General features: G+C 38.7%; 1 protein-coding gene across 1 annotated transcript in view; it reads right to left on the bottom strand.

The window, feature by feature from the left end:
* cntnap5.S (contactin associated protein family member 5 S homeolog) overlaps positions 1–18,886 on the bottom strand; it is a 274,058-nt gene that overhangs the window by 114,388 nt on the left and 140,784 nt on the right. Inside the window, exons 10-11 of the mRNA XM_018237742.2 lie at positions 11,608–11,779; positions 1,806–1,912 (exon numbers count right to left, since the gene is read on the bottom strand). Coding sequence (XP_018093231.1) covers positions 1,806–1,912; positions 11,608–11,779 — 279 coding nt within the window. The remainder of the gene's footprint in view (positions 1–1,805; positions 1,913–11,607; positions 11,780–18,886) is intronic.

The following is an 18,886-nucleotide window of genomic DNA, read 5'->3' as shown; positions in this document are numbered from 1 at the left end:
CTGAAAACAATCAGTTTCTTCCCACCGTACAATGACAGGTCACTTTGACATCTTGGTTTTGGACAAGATGTTAGGAAGACATAGTGTATGCTAGTGAAGAAACAAGTTTGAAACAAAGTTAAGAGAGTCTTGAAGAAAGATGGGGGTTCCTTTAAAGCCATTGGCTGTACAATTTAAGATTCTGGAGCATGGGGAATGTCTGATATGCTATGATAATGGGTATCATTAAAGGATTCTGCAGAACATAACTAGTCAGAAGCTTATTGCAGTGTGCATGGAGCCAAGCCAACTGCTTCTCTGGTCAACAACCAAATACAATACTAGTATGTTTTCAGCAGGTTTCAACACATTGGCCAGTTGTTGTATTTCTCTTCTGATGGAACTACTGTACTTGCTGAATGTCCCTATTATGATAGGGATAGAGTTGTTTGCCTGGATATAAACAATTGAATTAGCCAAAATTGTCCAACCATGAGCCTGGCCAAATCAGAAAACTAAGAGAAAAAGAAGGGGGGTTGAACATTCCCTGGTCCCCTATCTCACAAGCAATCTAGTATCTTATATTTGTAATATTCATTACAAAGTTATGATCATAAAATTGGTAAGCGACAATACCACAACAAGGTAAACCCCATATGGTGGTCCCTAACTATTTACTCATAGATTTGTAACTAATAACCCTTGTTTTTGTTTATAAATGCACTTGCATAGATACTAGATTGCTTGTGAGACAGGGGACGAGGGAATGTGCATTGATCAATCCCCCTTCTTTTTCTCTTTGTTAGTAGTTAATTTGGCCAGATCAGTAGCACTTCCATTATATTTAAATATATTTTTACTTAGCCTTGGAGTGCTCCCACAACCCCCCTTTTTTGCAAATCAGACATCTACTATAAACTTTCCTCATAGCAGGTATATTGATTGAGAGATCCTAGAATAAGTGGTAGGGAATTTGGGACTGTTCTCCTTGTAGTGAAGAGGTGAATGGAATTTTAGAGCTACCCTCTCTGTAGGTAGTGACATCCTTCTAATCAGTGGTGGCAGTGGCAATATGATGCTGCCTTCTAGGTTTTAAAAGAAGGTAAAACTCTTCTGTAAAGAATTGCACATTGTCATCTCAGTGGCCTACATATTCATTAAATAGCCATTCTGGTCATTTAGAAGCAGCATTAATAACTACTGCCATGAATTGCTAGCAACTGCTTTGAATAGATCAAGATCACCACAATTGCATTTGGCCTCCCAATCAGTGAAGCCCCCATCTGCAGCATGGCATTACTTTTTTTTTTTTTAACCTGATTGGCCAAAAGTGGTTGCCCCTTCTAATTATTGGAAATAGCTATTTAAGCACATCCATCAGTTTATGCTATATCATACAGTGACATTCCTATCAATTCCATGCTATGTGCTTTGTGAAATAGTTTGGGGAAAGCCTTTCCTGTTTCAGTACAATAATGCCCAGTGCACAAAGCCAGGTCTGGACAGAATGGATTTGCTGAGATGGAAATAACCTGACTACACAGAGCTCAGACTGCAAACCAACTGAACCCCTGTGGGATGAATTGGAACCCTGGCTGTCTGATCCATAACAGCAGTGCTCAACCTCACTAATGCTCTTTGTTTTGAAATGAGAAGTTGGGCAGGCAGGAGTCTCAATAATTTGTCAATGTAGTGAACAGTCAATGATTATCCATGTAATTATTTGGTTAACAAACACTGTATTCGTTCAGTTACCACTGTAATGGATATTTGGACTTTTCATAAGCCAATTGCAGTGCCTAAACATTAAGTCAGTGCCTACTTACAGCTATGGCAGGTCATCTCCCCATATCCTGTACCGCTGCAGTCACAGTAGAATGCGTTCCAGCTCTGGGAACATTCACCTCCATGTTCACAATAGTTTGGCAAGCACCTATGGGAGAGGGGGGGAAAAAGCTCTTAGTGTCTGCTTTTGGATTGTCTTTGTATTTGAACATAAAAATGACTTCCAAGCTGAGCTGACAGTTAATTAGCTGCCGAGCGACTCAACAGATCTGAGCAAATCAATAATCTCAAATGGCTGCTGCTCTTGAAATTGATGAAGCAGATACAGTAGATTACAAACCAAATGCCAGGCGCTTGCACAAAAGAGACTCAATTACAAATATATATATATATATTGTTTTTTTAAGCTGGTGAAAATTCCAACTGCAGTCGATACCGGAAAACTGGAAGAGGTTCTTGTTTGAATTTGCATAACAAAGGCCAACGCTGAATACATACATAATCATTAGACTTGCTTTGCTTTGTTACTTGCGTCTGTAGGTGTCTGCTCCAATGTTTGACCACTTATTAAATGCAATGGTGTAAATATACTATAACTCAGCTAAAATTAACTGCATGTTTTGGAAGTGAAAAAAAAGAACCCTAAATAATCATTTATTTGTGTTCTATTAAAATTCTTGTGGTTTTATCTCTGTAATAAAGGAATAGTATCTCTTTGTAAAGGCTAAGAGTAGTGATGAGCATGGATTTGCAAAAAATTTGCTGCAACAAGAACAAAGTGTCGCACGTCAAAATTATTAGGACGCCCATTGACTTCAATGAATTTGGTTATGTGTATAAAAATTCTTGCCCATGTACAAATTGTCACGCATCAAAATTATTTTGATACCCACTGACTACAATGTGCTTCTTGAATTTTTCGCCATTTCGCGAATTTTCCGCCGTTTCGCAAATTTTTCTGCCAAAGCAAAACGGGACAGATTAGCCCATCACTAGCTAAGAGCAAATGTAGGGGGCTGTTCCTTTTGAATTGTGCTTAGTACAGGGTAGTAACTATACCTATACTAAGTTTTCTTTCTTTACTGGCATAGCTTCTTGGTAGGTGTTTACAGAATAAAAGTTCTATCTATTTATGTAAGTATGCATCTATATTATATTATTATCATATATTTATTTCTTTATTATGCAGCGGGCACTGCCTCAAGAGAACTTTTACCAGCTTCATGACATAACCCAAAGGGACAGCCATTCTCCTTGCAGAAATGTTCTTATTAATTTGAAATCCCGGTACCATGCTGACTCCCAGAGCACTGAATATACCAAAGACAACTGCACCTTGTCGCATTTCAAATCCAGTTGTGCCGCTGAAAATTGGATTATTGGATAATTGGAAATTAATCTTAAAACCAGATCTGGATTTGGCCAGGATTCGGCCTTTTTCAGTAGGATTCTGACGAATCCTTCTGCCCGGCCGAACCGAATCCAAGTCCTAATTTGCATATGCAAATTAGGGGGAGGGAGGAAACTCGCATGACTTTTTGTCACAAAACAAGGAAGTAAAAAATGTTTTCCCCTTCACACCCCTAATTTGCATATGCAAATTAAGATTCGGATTCCGTTCGTTATATTCGGACAAATCTTTTGCAAAGGATTCGGGGGTTCGGCCGAATCCAAAATAGTGGATTTGGTACATCCCTAGAACAAATTATGTAAAATCTGGGAAAATGTAAAATCAGGGAAATGTGTTAAAGTAACTTTTTCTTCAAGTACTGAAAGGATATGAGCACAGGATTTAAGATACAATATTTACTGCGTTAATTACAAGGGTTAAGCATTGCAGTGTTAATGTTACACTATGGGGGGTATGTGCAAGGTCTCTCTGTCAGTCACATACAAAACCTAAAGTAATAAGTGATTGGTGTAGGACTGTATAAGGGGCAGACTAAATGGAATTGATTATTTAGAAGCATAACCATGGCAAAATATACACCTGGTAAGTATTTTAAACCTCTTTATTTCACAAATAATCATATTCATAGAAGAAAAAAAAATTAAATCCAGGAAAACATTACTTAAAATCAGGGAAATGCAGCGATTGAAATGCATTATAAATTGGTGGGACCACAAATACAAAATGTAAAATGTGGGGGAAAATTTAAATTAGGGTACTGAAAATCGAGGTTTCACTATATGTGTATATATATATATATATATATATATATATATATATATATATATATATATATATATATATATATATATATATATATATATATATATAATATATATATATATATAGAATAAATAAAATTGTGTATAAGTGCAAAGGGATATAAAGTACTGAAACAAGAAGAAAAACAGCAGTGAAGAAGTGTAAATATATTGTTACTTTTTATAGTTTTTCCATAAATGACACACATAAATAGGGGGTGGGCCCACTGCTTCTCCTATGTTATCAAGGGGGGCTTCTCCTTCACTGAATCAGTAATACTGAGCACTATTTCTCAGAGCACAATGGGGTCTTATATGTTTACTGCACTTTGCAGCCAACCCTGAACTCCAGAAATCTCTGATCGCCAATTAAATACAGTAATGCCCATGCTCAGCATAACTGTATTCACAGAGGTATGTTGATGGCCATCCTACCTGTCTCCTATTTTGTGCAAATTTTCTGGAAAAACATACTGGCCTTCCTATATGTTTATCTTTTCTGACATTTTTACTAGCCAGGCTGGTAAAAAACTGGGCCAGGTAGCAACCCTATATTGTGCAGCAAGGTGAGAAATGGTGGTGATGCTCTGTATCTCACACCTGATTTGGCTTATTAATGAGTAAACAGTGCAAAGTGCAAAAAACAGGTGCCATACTGTCCCTTAATTTGTGCATCATTTAAACATGCATGTTATGGAGTGTCGTTAGGTGCAGACCATACTTGCCACCTGCCCTATGACAGACAGTAAGGACCAAGCTGCATTGTACCCGATGCCATGGTGAGGTGCAGATCACCATCAGACCCTGGACAGAGTGATCTGTTTTGCACCCCTTAGTGCTCTTGTAATTATGTCTACTCTTATAACTTAAGCTTAAAAAACAATCATAGTGACATCATCTGATATGAAACAATTGTCTCTTTAAGAAAATGATTAGGCCTAAGTGACCATCTAGACCCCAGTAAGAAACCTTTATTGGCTGTAACCACTTTCGGTTAATGGAACATTCAACGCTCACTGTTTTATTTGCTCCCAAACTGGGATTCAAATCTCTTTAAAGTGAACAAACTCTGGACGTAATTACATCTAATCCCTACCTACCTGCATTCTATTTCTATTAAATATCTGTTCATGCCAGGGGATCAGAATATTCCATCTCGCTGAATTGCAGACAGAACCCCTACGTGCGAGAAAGCATTGTGTTTCTGCTGAAATACCCCAGAAATTGTCTCACCGCTGTGCTCGGGTCCAGCAAAGCTCATTACTGAGACTTACTTTCTATTTATCAACATCACAGCAACATGCACAGGGACACTGGGGCTACGGGCAATGAAACCAAATCAAAGAGATATTTATATAACACTGAATACATTTAGAGCTGAGTCCTTTTTCTATACTTGTACTGACTGCTGTGTAAATGAAAGTATTCTGGATAAATGGATAGAATAGAAATCTATGAAATGTATTTGGTTTTGGATAACTGTGTAATTAATAAGGTTTCCCTAACATATAAATCTTATAATTCCTAAATAAGCCTCTCATTAGCTTGTTCCATCCTACCATATGTCAAAATTTTGCAGACCGTATAAGTTTATGGGATTCTTTTTTCTGCCTAATCTTTGATGTTGCACCACTAGGCAGCCATACACCACATATACAGGGCCAAATCATTTGCCCTCCCCATCAATATCTGATAAGGATTCATGTAGCTCTTTATTTACAGTTTATTCAGATATTAGGAGTAATTTACTATGAGCAGAGCATGGTGCAAACGTGCAAGAAATGGGTGAAATCTGCCATGTTTTTGTACTTTACACCCCACCCTGCCTCTTGAAATATTGCAAGAGATGTCCTTCTATGCACCAAGAGCTGTGCATCCACCATGAATTTAATTCTGCCAGCAGCAATGATAATTTTTGTAAGATAAGGGCTAAACTGCACAAGTATTCTTGTCTATTGACAGCCAATGGGAACTTGTCTCCTTTGGACTGAATAAAGCTAATAGGTAATTTCAACTGAACTTGTGCAATTTAGCCCCTATGCTAATAAATTAGTTTTATCAGTAGCTTGTTTATCTTAAAGGAGAACAAACCCCTAAAAATGAATATGTTTAAAATGCCATATTTTATATACTATATACTTATTGTACCAGCCTTTAGCAGCAATGATCCAGGACTTCAAACTTGTCACAGGGGGTCACCATCTTGGAAAGTGTCTGCGACACTCACATGCTCAGTAGGCTCTGATCAGCTGTTGAGAAGCTCAGCTTAGGGGTTGCCACAAATTATCTTGCATTGGTTTCTTATTGTATATTTTGAGTTGGTCCCTAAGCTCAGTAACTGATACAACAGAGTATGTGCAGAAAAGAAGATGAGAAAATACTGGGTCATCTTTGAAGGCACAAATCTTTACTGCTAAAGGGCTGTGGCTGCTTCGGGCTGGTACAGAAGTCCAAAACATAATGCACAACATTTCTTGCCCACTTCTTAATTGAGCTTTATTCTCCTTTAATGTAAACAGGCAAATTCAAACCTTTCCACCACTACCGTGTCTGAAAGTTAGCAACTACCTAAATTTGTGGCAATTTAATGTCTGCCAAGGGTCTTATGGATACCGTTGTTTTTGTTGCATGTACTAAACGAGTTAGTAGAAAACAAACCCACTTTTTCTACAAGGGTCCCCAGATACAGGCAAGTGAAACATTTAGGATCTTGACAATGCATTAGGTTTAGTCCAACGTGTAGAGTGCTCCAAATGGGCCACACCAGTAGACCAACATATAATAACGCAAAGTAGTATAGGATGGAGCACACAGTAGGCAGACTCTGCTGCAATACATTTTATTCAGACCACAGCATGTTTCGGATCAGCATGGATCCTTTTCCTTTCCTTGAAAAAGGATCCATGCTGATCTGAAACATGTTGTGGTCCGAATAAAATTTATTGCAGCAGATTTTGCCTACTGTGTGCTCCATCCTATACTACATCCTATACATCCTATACTACTACTTAATATTTAGGATCTTTATGCCATACTATACTGTAATAATCATTATTTTCATAGCCTCAATAATGGCTGGGACCCCTTTAGTTGCATTGCATGTACCCTACCTTAATTTTGCCTAAGACATTAGCATGAGTATGAGTAAGATGTAAGACTTTGGTTATACAACAATTTCTTGAATTCAAAGTTTCATGGGCGGATAATGAACTTGACCTTTCTCTAAAGTGAATTTGCTGTTTATGTTTGGTATTTTGAGTTTAATTTACTGCTACTAAGGAATTGAGATAAATAGATATAGAGATTTAGCTATATACTTAGATTACTGTACCCAGATGCTGAGCTTCAATCATGTCCTGGGGATCAACATTTGCTAGATTGCCTTCTATCTAATGATTAATAAAGATATTTTAAGTTGCAGGACTGATTGTGGGTAGAGATGTCGCGAACTGTTCGCCGGCGAACTTGTTCGCGCGAACATCGGGTGTTCGCGCTCGCCGGAAGTTCGCGAACGTCGCGCGACGTTCGCCATTTTGGGTTCGCCATTGTTGGCGCTTTTTTTTGCCCTCTCACCCCAGACCAGCAGGTACATGGCAGCCAATCAGGAAGCTCTCCCCTGGACCACTCCCCTTCCCTATAAAAACCGAAGCCCTGCAGAGTTTTTTCACTCTGCCTGTGTGTGCTGAAGAGATAGTGTAGGGAGAGAGCTGCTGCCTGTTAGTGATTTCAGGGACAGTTGAAAGTTTGCTGGCTAGTAATCGTTTTGATACTGCTCTGTTATTGGAGGGACAGAAGTCTGCAGGGGTTTGAGGGACATTTTAGCTTAGGTAGCTTTGCTGGCTAGTAATCTACCTTCTACTGCAGTGCTCTGTATGTAGCTGCAGTGGGCAGCTGTCCTGCTTCTGATCTCATCTGCTGACTGCTGCAATAACAGTAGTCCTTGTAAGGACTGCTTTTATTTATTTTTTTGTTGTTTTACTACTACTACTACTACTACTACTATAAGAGCCCAGTGCTATTAGTCTAGCAGTGTTGGGGAGTGGGACTGGTGTGCTAATCTGCTGCTCCTAGTAGTTCAGCAGCACCAACTTTAATTTTTTTTTTTAATATTCATTTTTTTTTTATTTTACTTTTTTTTATTTTACTACCGCTGTAGTAGTGTATAAGTTGACCTTTTAGGCATTATTTGCCCTGTAGGCATTATTTGCACACTGTTTTCTTCAACCCGCCATCGAGCTGTGTGACCTTGTTCCCATTCTGTCTAAATATCCATAATATTACCGTCTCCAGAAAAAACACCGGAGTCACTTTTTTCAAGCAGCATTCATATATTTTACGTAATCCGTATCCACCGCTGTAGTAGTGTATACGTTGGCCTTGTAGGCATTATTTGCACACTGTTTTCTTCAACCCGCCATCGAGCTGTGTGACCTTGTTCCCATTCTGTCTAAATATCCATAATATTACCGTCTCCAGAAAAAACACCGGAGTCACTTTTTTCAAGCAGCCATAATATATTTTACGTAATCCGTATCCACCGCTGTAGTAGTGTATACGTTGGCCTTGTAGGCATTATTTGCACACTGTTTTCTTCAACCCGCCATCGAGCTGTGTGACCTTGTTCCCATTCTGTCTAAATATCCATAATATTACCGTCTCCAGAAAAAACACCGGAGTCACTTTTTTCAAGCAGCCATAATATATTTTACGTAATGGCGAAAAATGACTATTTTCAGCATTTATATGGCATATTTTTTCTGGCAACTGTGCTTCAGTGGCTGCGTCCAAAAAAACTGGGCAAACAATGCCTACAAGGTCAACGTATGGCAGTTGTTTAAAGAGAACAGTAGATTACTAGCCAGCAAAGCTACCTAAGCTAAAATGTCCCTCAAATCCCTGCAGACTTCTGTCCCTCCAATACAGAGCAGTATCAAGCAGATTACTAGCCAGCAAACTTACTATCATCTGTCCCTGAAATCACTAACAGCTCTCCCCCTACACTATCTCTTCCAAGCACACACAGGCAGATTTTTCAGATACATTTTGCCCTTGATCCCCCTCTGGCATGCCACTGTCCAGGTCGTTGCACCCTTTAAACAACTTTAAAATCATTTTTCTGGCCAGAAATGTCTTTTCTAGATGTTAAAGTTCGCCTTCCCATTGAAGTCTATGGGGTTCGCGAACCGTTCGCGAACCGCTCGCATTTTTGCGCAAGTTCGCGAATATGTTCGCGAACTTTTTTTCCGACGTTCGCTACATCCCTAATTGTGGGTAATAGAATAGAAAATTGACATGTGATTTTCTAGACTCTTTAAGTCACACGGGTGTAATGTTCCTCGCTAATCAAAGTTTTCCATTTAGCCTCACTTCACCTGCTAAGAGAATAACATGTAGGAGTATATGCTGGTGCTTGTCTACCTCCTTATTATTCTGCTATTTCTAAATGTGAAAAGCAAAAAAAATAAATAATTGTTTTGGATATTCTCAGACTTTTTAGTCTTTGGTATTATCTGGTGGTGTGTCGATAATATAGAGGTATGTGGAACATAGAACATAGATTAACATGAGTATGTTCTTATATGTCAGTGTAGGATTTTATATGCGAGTGAAACTACCCATTGTGTAATAATAATACAATTGCCAGTATAACAGATATCAATTTACTAATATACAATTGCAAATATACCCCTATTGAAAATTATAAGGTCTGCGACTAGGCATGATGCTGCAGGCTGAGTTCTACATAGAACTCTTAGTAATACTCATGTATTATAAGGGATAATGCACCCCCTAAAGTAAATTATAACGATATTCAAAGTCACTAAGGGGTGCCCATATAAAAGCACAAGGCTGCAGGCTGAGTTATGAAGGGAACTCTGCATAACACTCATGTATTATAAGGGATAATGTACTCATGCATTATAAAGCATTTATACTGTAAATTAAAATGATACCACTGAGGGGTTCTGTGACCATAAAAAGACACAAGTCTGCAGGTTGAGTTATACAGGGAACTCTGAGTATCACTCACATATTAAAAGGGTTAATGTACCCCCTACTGTAAATTAATAGGATATTAGAAGTCACTAAGGGGTTATGTGACCATATAAAGGCATGAAAGGCTGGAGGCTGAGATATACAGATATATCTATCTATAATCTATCTATCTATCTATCTATCTATCATCATCTGTGAAATTCTTCATTATCTTTCCTACACAGACTCCTCAGAATCTAGTGTAAAGTAGATACAAGAAATAATTAAGAAATATTATTTCCCTTCAATCTTTCTGTCTCTCATTCCTTCATTCCTACATAATCTTTAGAAAATGAAAGACCAGGTGCAGAAGTGAAAAGGATTGTGAGAAATATAAAATTAGACTATCATAGTCCCTGCTAAGAGATGTTATTGTCGAGAGATTGAATAAAAGTTTGTATCTCATTTCCAGTGTAACATCTCTGTTCATAGAAAGGCCTCCAATCAGATGTTTATTCAGAATAAAACTGTTCACTCACTTATACTTTCATTAAGTTCCATTCATGGCTCTCTCACAATTGGCCTAGAGACATAGCTATAATTGTAGTATGGTGTTAGATGTCTGTCCAGAGGAGGTCCCTAATTTGCATCATAATATAATCTTCAGATAAAGTCTCCTCGTAAATCATTATACTTATTGTGTATTCTGTACTCATTCGTTTTAAAATACTGTAGATATTCACAGGAAACAACAGAACATGCTCAGCAGCCTCTTTGTATTTTTAATGTTGACAGAAATTCTCTACAAATGCCCGCCGACTGAGAGTGCTAACTAGATAGCAGAAAGCATAGAGAATGTCCAGCAGGCACCAGAGGAGTGAAAAAAGAAAGGATAGAACACCTAAATTAAATATACTTGTGTCTGGCGAGTTTGCTAGGTGTCTAACTAGAGGAGAGAGGCCAAAGTTTGGATTTAATTATTGTCAACTACTATTGTATTTGTTTTAACCCCATACTGCAGTGGCCAGCAGATTCTCTAAAAACAGTTTATAAATAGTATTTTGTAGAATTATCTTATATACTATAATATGCGGTCTACCCTGCTTTTCAGGCTCGCTTTTTGTAATTCCTTGATATAACTGGGTGGTGGGATATGATGAATGAAGCCTATAATGCTGATGTTAACTAGAAATTCAAGTTAAGTAGTGCAAATTAAGACTGGTAGCATGTTTACAGCACTGACTCATAATTTTCTTGGTCCTCCACAGTTTGATATATTCTCAGCATGAGGTCTTTTGGACCCAAAAAACTCAATTACTTGTGACTAACTGGCATCTGTAGGGATTTTGTGAAGCCACTCTCTATATGATGATTAGTTGGCATATTTCAATAGTCATTGATCAACTTGACCATGTGATGGGGAAACATATGGAGCACTTTTGTCATTAAAAGTGATCAGACTTTTTTTTTTTATCACATGAAAAAAAAAGTGCAAAATTGGATAATCCCCTTGTTCCATAACTCATTTTTAAAATTTCTTATTAAAAAAAAAACACATAAGAAATAAGAACATGGTTCCACCAGAGGATAATATGCCAAAGTGTTTCAGTTTTATATTGTAATTAATTAGAAATTTGAAGTCAGAGTTCAACTTACCTGTCTCTGATTCCGCACGTATCAATCTGCACGTCACTGTACTTGCCAGTAAGGTCATGCTGAACTGATATGAGATCTTTGGGCTGATTATCAATAAAGATGAGCCTCATGCAGCCTTGGAAAGAAGGAACATGATGGATACAGTGGGAATCTGTCTGATGATCTGGGCAGCCTGCTCGAAGAAAAGAGAACAGAAACATGGCATCTTATCCCTTTGTAGATAATGCATGTATCTCTGTACAGAAGTACTGGTATCTGACATTGTGGTCCCAATAACTCTGATGGGTCACTTATAACATAAGCTTTGTCGTAAAATCTCAATTTATAAAGGCAGAAATCTAGAGAGTGGCTCAACATCCTTTTTAGGTTTTTCTCTGTGCCAGAATAATCATTTCAGGTCACAGAGTGATTACATTTTCATTTATTTATGAGTTTATTTCATTTAGCTGAGGAAAGACAGAGCACAGCTGGGGTAAAAAAAAGTCACCTTCTATGTAAAAATAAAATCAGCTTTAAATGCTACAACACTGAATACAGTATTTGGCAACTTTTATCAGAAATGGGGCACACTAATACAGAAATTACCAAATCCAAACAACTGGATGATTAAAGAGCAGGGGAACCCCCATCTTCCAGTTGCAATGAGTCTAAAGGGAATATTGACCTCCCAAAATACTTTTTTTATGCAATATATATATATATATATATATATATATATATATATATATATATATATATATATATATATATATATATATATTGCTTTAACCATATAGATTCACCAAACAATGATAGAAGACTGAGCATAATCTTGTTAAAGAGCTATATGAGGATATCAGGAGTCGCTGGGAAATCTTAAAGGGCAAATACACATTTACTTTGACAGCAATAACCCTTTCACGGTTTTACACCAAACCTCCAAAAACAGAGGTTTTCAGACCTTCACGTTCCTCATTGTAGTTTCAGTATTCTGCAGGCCCCCCATTGTGATCACAAGCATATGAAACATAATTGCTCTAGCACCCTACTATAATTCTTTCATTTTGTGGGGCCTTTCAGGGCTATAACTCAACCAAAACCACCCTTCCTTTCTATCCTAAATTTCAAATATGAAGCCGAAACAATTTTTTTGTCTCCACATTTTCAAAACATATGGAAAAGTGACCTTTATGGTGTTGTTCTAAATGACTCAAATGGTACATGGACATAGTAATCATGTCCCCTCTCCAGAAAAAATGTGAATGTGAATGAGTAGGACTGGACAAACCAGTAATGACTTGAGTGTAGTTGGCTGACATGTTTATTGTGACCCCTTGCCTTGATGGGATTGACTACAAATCCAAGGGATGTATTACTGCTTTCGTTTCCAGAGTACAGAGTAAGGCTAAGCATGCCACTCTCCCTCTCCTTTGCTCGGCACTTTGCTTAAGTTATACCTAGATGTAGATGAGTCTTGGACCCAACATATATGTTTAGAGGGAAGTTTTGACATAAGCATGCAAACCTTGCAACTAATGGGTATACAACCTAGAAAGTGAATTTGGTTGGAGCAGGAGGCTGGTTCCAGACCAGCTTTGTAGATTATGATATTAATTGGACAGTTATATGGCTTTAAAAGTTAGAGGGTTATTTAGGAGTTTAGCATTTGTTATACAAACTGTCATGTCATATTGATGGAGGTTGGTCTGGTTTTATACAGAGCCCCTGTCATGTAATGTATGGTACTAACACGCCCTGTTTGTGGATTGTAGTAAATTGGAGAATTGGAGATATCTTAATGTTCTTTAAAAAATTGGTATAGAAGCAGTGCTTTCATTGACCATATTCTGATAATTATGGAATCCACTTATAAGTATCTCTGAAATAGTCACTATATACTATATAAAGAATTGAATGTTTTATTTGAAGGTTATTATACACTTGGGTAGGGTATAAGCTGGATGTAACAAAATGAGAAAATGAATATAGAGCAGAATGTTTTTCCAGGGTTCCAAATAATGAGGATGCATGGATCTCTTTTAGAGAGTTGGACATGGATACAGCTAACAAGGTACTATTGACCCACACTTACCATTTTACAAAGAAATCAATTCTAAAATCCTGACACTCTGCCTGAGTTTAAAGACGGTTGGTTTCATCAAGGCTGACACTTGAACTTTAAGTGATTAACTTAAACCAAGCAGTATTTCATTTAGACACAGGATGTAGGCCAGCCATGGAGATGCTTTAAGTGTGGGGCTAGAGATCATCCTGCAAAAGCATGCACTATATTGAAGTGTGCACTTTGTAATGCTGTGCATGCTGGGAATGAGGCATACATTTGTGACCATGTTAGGTGCATTCTGGGCCATTCCCACAGGAGGTGTCTGGAAGCATAAAATAATATGGTGAAGCTCTTCCCTGAGATAGACCGAGAGATGAGAAAGATAATGCAGCTGGTGGAAAGGGAAGTAGAGCATAAGCAAGAGGAGGAGCCACAGAAAGTAATTTCTAAGAGGCAGAGGTTTAGGCAGCAAACAAACAACCAGAAAAGGTAAAGGACCAGAGAAGGTAGTTAGAGGAGGTGAAGGTAAGGTGGCAACTGATGGTAACATAGATGATGGCTGGAAAAAAGTTAAAAACAAATAGTCTAAAAAGTATGCCCATCATTTAGATCCAGAAGAAGGTGCCTCAGGAATAAATACTGGGAATAAGTTCTCAGTGCTAGATAATAATTCTGAGACCTGGGGTAATAGGGCAGAAAGAGAAGAGCAAAAGGAGCTAGGGAGGATGGGGAGAGAAGAAACAACCCAAGGGAGTTGAAGGAGGAGGATACGGAGGTTCAACTGGCTTCAAAGAAAATAACTAGGGAAAGGGGTTAGCAAGAGAAACTGCAAACAGCTCCCAGACTCTGGCCAGAAACCCAGTGAGTGATAATCATCAAAAACTTCAATTTGGTCACCAAGTTAAATGGTATGGGGATCCAGTGCATTCTTTAGTGAAGGGAAGGAAGGGACAAACCATATCAAATATTCATGATAGCATCTTTTCCAATTAGGTCTGTACCATCTAATGTGTGTAGTGTCAGAACTCAGCAAGCCAGATTTTTGGCTTTTGAAAGCATAGCGAATTCAGACATGGCGGTGTTTTTCCTTCAGGATACCCTTGCTCTTACTACTCGGATCTGAGAAAGGCAAAGGCTGACTGGCAGCATGGGCTTTCATTCTGGTCCATTGTGGAGGAGAGACTATTATTTAGATGTGACCTCAATATTGGAGTACATTGTCTCCTTAATATTCAGATGGGGCGCTGTTTGTTGTTGAATGTGACTATAAATGGCAGACATTTTCGTCGTTTATGGGCCACAGTCTACTGTATGTCAGGTAGGAGGGCTTTGCTGGCTGAAATTTAGCCCTATTTATACACGTCACTCTCTGTCAACCTGGCTGGTGATTTCAAACAGGTCCTTAGACCACAAAAACGGTCAGGAAGATTAAGTAAGTCAGAAAGTTTTTCTTTAAACAGCTCATTCAGCAAGCCAGATTGATTGATGTTGTCACTTGGGAAGGCAGGAGAGTGATGCATACTTACAGGTGTGGGGTAAGGAGTAGCCACTTGGATATGGCTTTTGCCCAGATGGGTGATGATTTTGGTGATGTTAGGGAAGATGGGGTTGAGCACTCAGACCATCTAACCTTTTCCTTTACATTGGGCACTTTGTCTATTCCAGAGAAGGGCAAGGGTCTGTGGCGGCTTAGCACAGATTCCCTGGAGGGCAAGTCAATTCAGCAGTCTTTTGAGGCACTTCTTCAGCACCAGTTTGGGAGAGTTGATTTTTATGACTCTGTGTCATTGTGGTGGGAGGATGTTAAGTGCTCATTCTGTGCTCTGTTCCAAAATCTATCTGTAAGTAGGGAGGGTAATAGGTATAAGAAGTACATGACTCTCGTAAAGATGATGGAGTCCTCTATATCAGATGGGCTGGAGGGATCAAAAATTACCCAGCTGAAGGACCAGGTCAGAGAATGTCAGTACAGCCGCTACAAATCTCTTGTGCAGGAAAGGGACTATGGGAGTTTTCATTCACCGACCCCTTTTTAAACTGCATGGAAAATGTTGAGATAAAATTTGTCACTGGTCTGATTGATCCCAAGGGTGAGTTACAAACATCAAGGGAGGGCATCCTTAGGATTGTGAAAGGATTTTACTCTTCTCTGTTCCGGGCAAAGGCTTTTGATAAGGGGAAGACTTCATCCTTCCTAGAGACAACCCCAGGGTCTGATGTAACCAATTTGGACTTTGAGCCTTTGGCAGCTGAGATCAGGGAGGACAAGGTCAAAGCTGCTATTGACTTGCCTTGCTAAAAAGAAGGCTCCAGGGCCGAATGATCTTACAGCTGAATTTTATAAGAAGTTTAAAGATCAGCTGGCGGTTCTTGTAGAGGTCTTTAGAGACTGCCTGGAAGGGGGTATCTTGCCCCCTCTATGAGAAAATCCTTCTTGATCTTGTTGTCAAAAGGTAGGGTCCAAAGCAGGTTGAGAGTTGGAGGCTAATTGCCCTTCTCAACATTGAAAGGAAGCTTCTCGCACATATACATTTTACTAGACTGATTTTATTGCCATGCAATTTATTATCTCCTGTCCAGTTCTGCATGGTGAATTGGTGGATCATCTTTGGGGCAGTCCTTACTATACAGGAATTATGCAAAGTCCGAAACATTGGACGTGACTTTCTTTCTATGGATCAGGCTAAGGCCTTTGATTGAGTGGATCATGAGTATGATTGACAAAGTATGGCATCCAGGGAACATTCTTTAGATGTCTTAGATGTCTCTCAGCTTTGTACAAAAGGGGTAATAAGCTTTCCACTTACAGTATCAATGAATGGCATTCTTTATGTTTTTGCGATCAACCCCTCAGATCGGTAACCTATGTGGATAATGTCACGTAGCAGTCTCTTGTCTCAAAGATGTAAGGGTGCTGTCCAAGACAATCAGAAGTTACTCATTAAATGAGGAGAGGGCTTTCCGCTACAGGATTTTTCAAAGCCCCAACTCAGATTTAGGGATCAAATTTGTGGAGGGACACGATGCTAGGCAAAACTGGGAAGAAAAGTTGGATGTCAGAAATGTTATAGTGCAGCGAAGGAAAGGATGTCCGACAGAGAGAGGATGAAGCTCATGAATACTTACCTGGTTCCTATCTTTTTGTTTGTTTCTTATGTGTCACCACCACTTGAAGCTCTCTATGCTCGGATCTACAGCCTGATCTAATCTGGGGGAGCAGGCTGAATCCAGTAAAAAGGGGCATTACTTACTTGCAGAGGAAAGAGGGAGGATTGGGCATGTTATGTCCAGTGGCCTTCTTTGGATCTATCTTCCTGAAGTTCAACTTAGTGTAACTGGGCCGAAGAACTGATTACTGTGGTAATGTTGCATCAGGGATTGGGTATTGCCTCCAGCGGGAGATTGGGTGCTCTGCGGTAGTGTGAAGGAAGTCCGGGTGCGTGGTTGTCATCTCCCTCCACATCTTGAATTGGGGCTGAAACTTTGGAAGAAGTGGTATGTCGGAATTGGTGAACTGGGATCTCTTCCGAGAAAGCAAATCTATTGCATGATCCTGGGAACCTATTTTGATGTTCCCTTAGCCTTGAGGGACTATATGGGGACGTTCTTTCTCAGAGACTCCAGGGGCTCAATGACAGAAGGGTGCCCCCAAATATTTTGATCTTAACTGACTCGCTCTTCAGGGAAGGCTTTTTGTTTGGGGAAATCTGAGTGCCCATGGGGCTGTTCCACAGATGAAACCCGGGAACATTTTCTAATTGATTTCCCTGTGACAAAAACTGTGCTTACCAGTTGGCAGAGATTCTAAAAGTACCCTACATTAGGCAACTTTCTTATGCAGGCCCTGCCTATGGCATTTTGTCTTTCCAACACCCACTTGATGGAGGAACGATGTACATGATAATATCAGTGATGAGGTACCACCTATGGCAATCCCGCTGTAGTAGATCGCTTGGCCAGGAGGAAGTTATTATTGAGCTGATAGTGACGTTTGTGGTGGCTGATTTGGGTTGCCTGAAGGAACAGGAGATCAGATGCTCCACCTCAAATGCCTCAAAATGGAGGAATATAAATCTTTAAGTGTTCTTGTCCTTCTATATTTCCTCAAGACAGTTCGTACCAACTATTCTGGGGAAATTGCTACAGTAACATTTGAATATTGTGGAATGGTACCATCACCTCAGTACTACTGCAAGCAGGTTGCTTTAATTTTCTTAGAAATTGCAAATACTTGTGTTCTTTTGTATGTGTGGAGAATGGAGGGCATGTGTGAAAAATCCTTATCCCATGAACTATCAAGAAAAACTGGTTCATATTTGCTAATAGGTTGAATATTGTGATGTATTATTTTGTTTGATTTGAAAGATTTTATAATTTGTTAAGTTTTTACCAATAAAAATTCCTATCTGATACCCATTGTAAGCAGCAGTCTTGTCCTGCTTTGTGGCTGAGATTCTGTATAACAGAGCATTCTGTCACAGGGCAAAGATCCTATCTGAAACCCATTTTAAGTAGAAGTCCTGGCTAAGATTCTTAAAAACTGATGTTTTATTGTATGTCTTTGTATGGGCAATGAGCAAACTTTTAAAAAGTTTCATTTTGATCCAGTTCAACTGGTCATTACCCCAATGATGACATACCCCTTGAATTTCTTGGCCACAGCATAATCTTTTTGTTTCTTGTTACAGAATTATAATTTAAGAGGAGGGTTGAAGAAAAGGATAATCTAGAAATGAGCCAAAGTGGTAAAAACAATAGGAAAATAATGATTTAGACATGCTTAAATATTTCCTACTGGAAATTAAAAAAACTGAGGCCTGTTATAGCTATTCTGATGTACATTTTAATGCTTTTCCTAAAAAAGAAGACAAGAACCAGATTCAATTTCTTCATTTATTTGCATTGTTGCAGGTAAAGTTTTATAGATGAGACAGAATTGGCATCATAAATAAAAGTTGCAATAACAAGTATTATCACCTCTCATGTCTGTGTAATTTTTTTTAACTTAACTTGTTTTTTCTCAAAGAGTAATTTATCAGGAACAAAATTAAAACAGAAAAATATATTTATGAGACAGAATTTCAATTTGATTTATTCTACAAGAGGGAGGTGCAATAATGATGTCTGATGTTTGCATTGTAATAAATAATAAAAACCCAAATTAACTTTTCCATGACAGAAATGCCACATTGCAACGGATCAAACATGGACATACAGTAGTAACTTTGCATACAC

This window comes from Xenopus laevis, chromosome 9_10S (assembly GCF_017654675.1).
Source record: "Xenopus laevis strain J_2021 chromosome 9_10S, Xenopus_laevis_v10.1, whole genome shotgun sequence".
NCBI classification, from domain to species: domain Eukaryota; kingdom Metazoa; phylum Chordata; class Amphibia; order Anura; family Pipidae; genus Xenopus; species Xenopus laevis.
The sequence above is the reverse complement of the archived record's forward strand: the minus strand, read 5'-3'. Positions and strand labels throughout refer to the sequence as shown.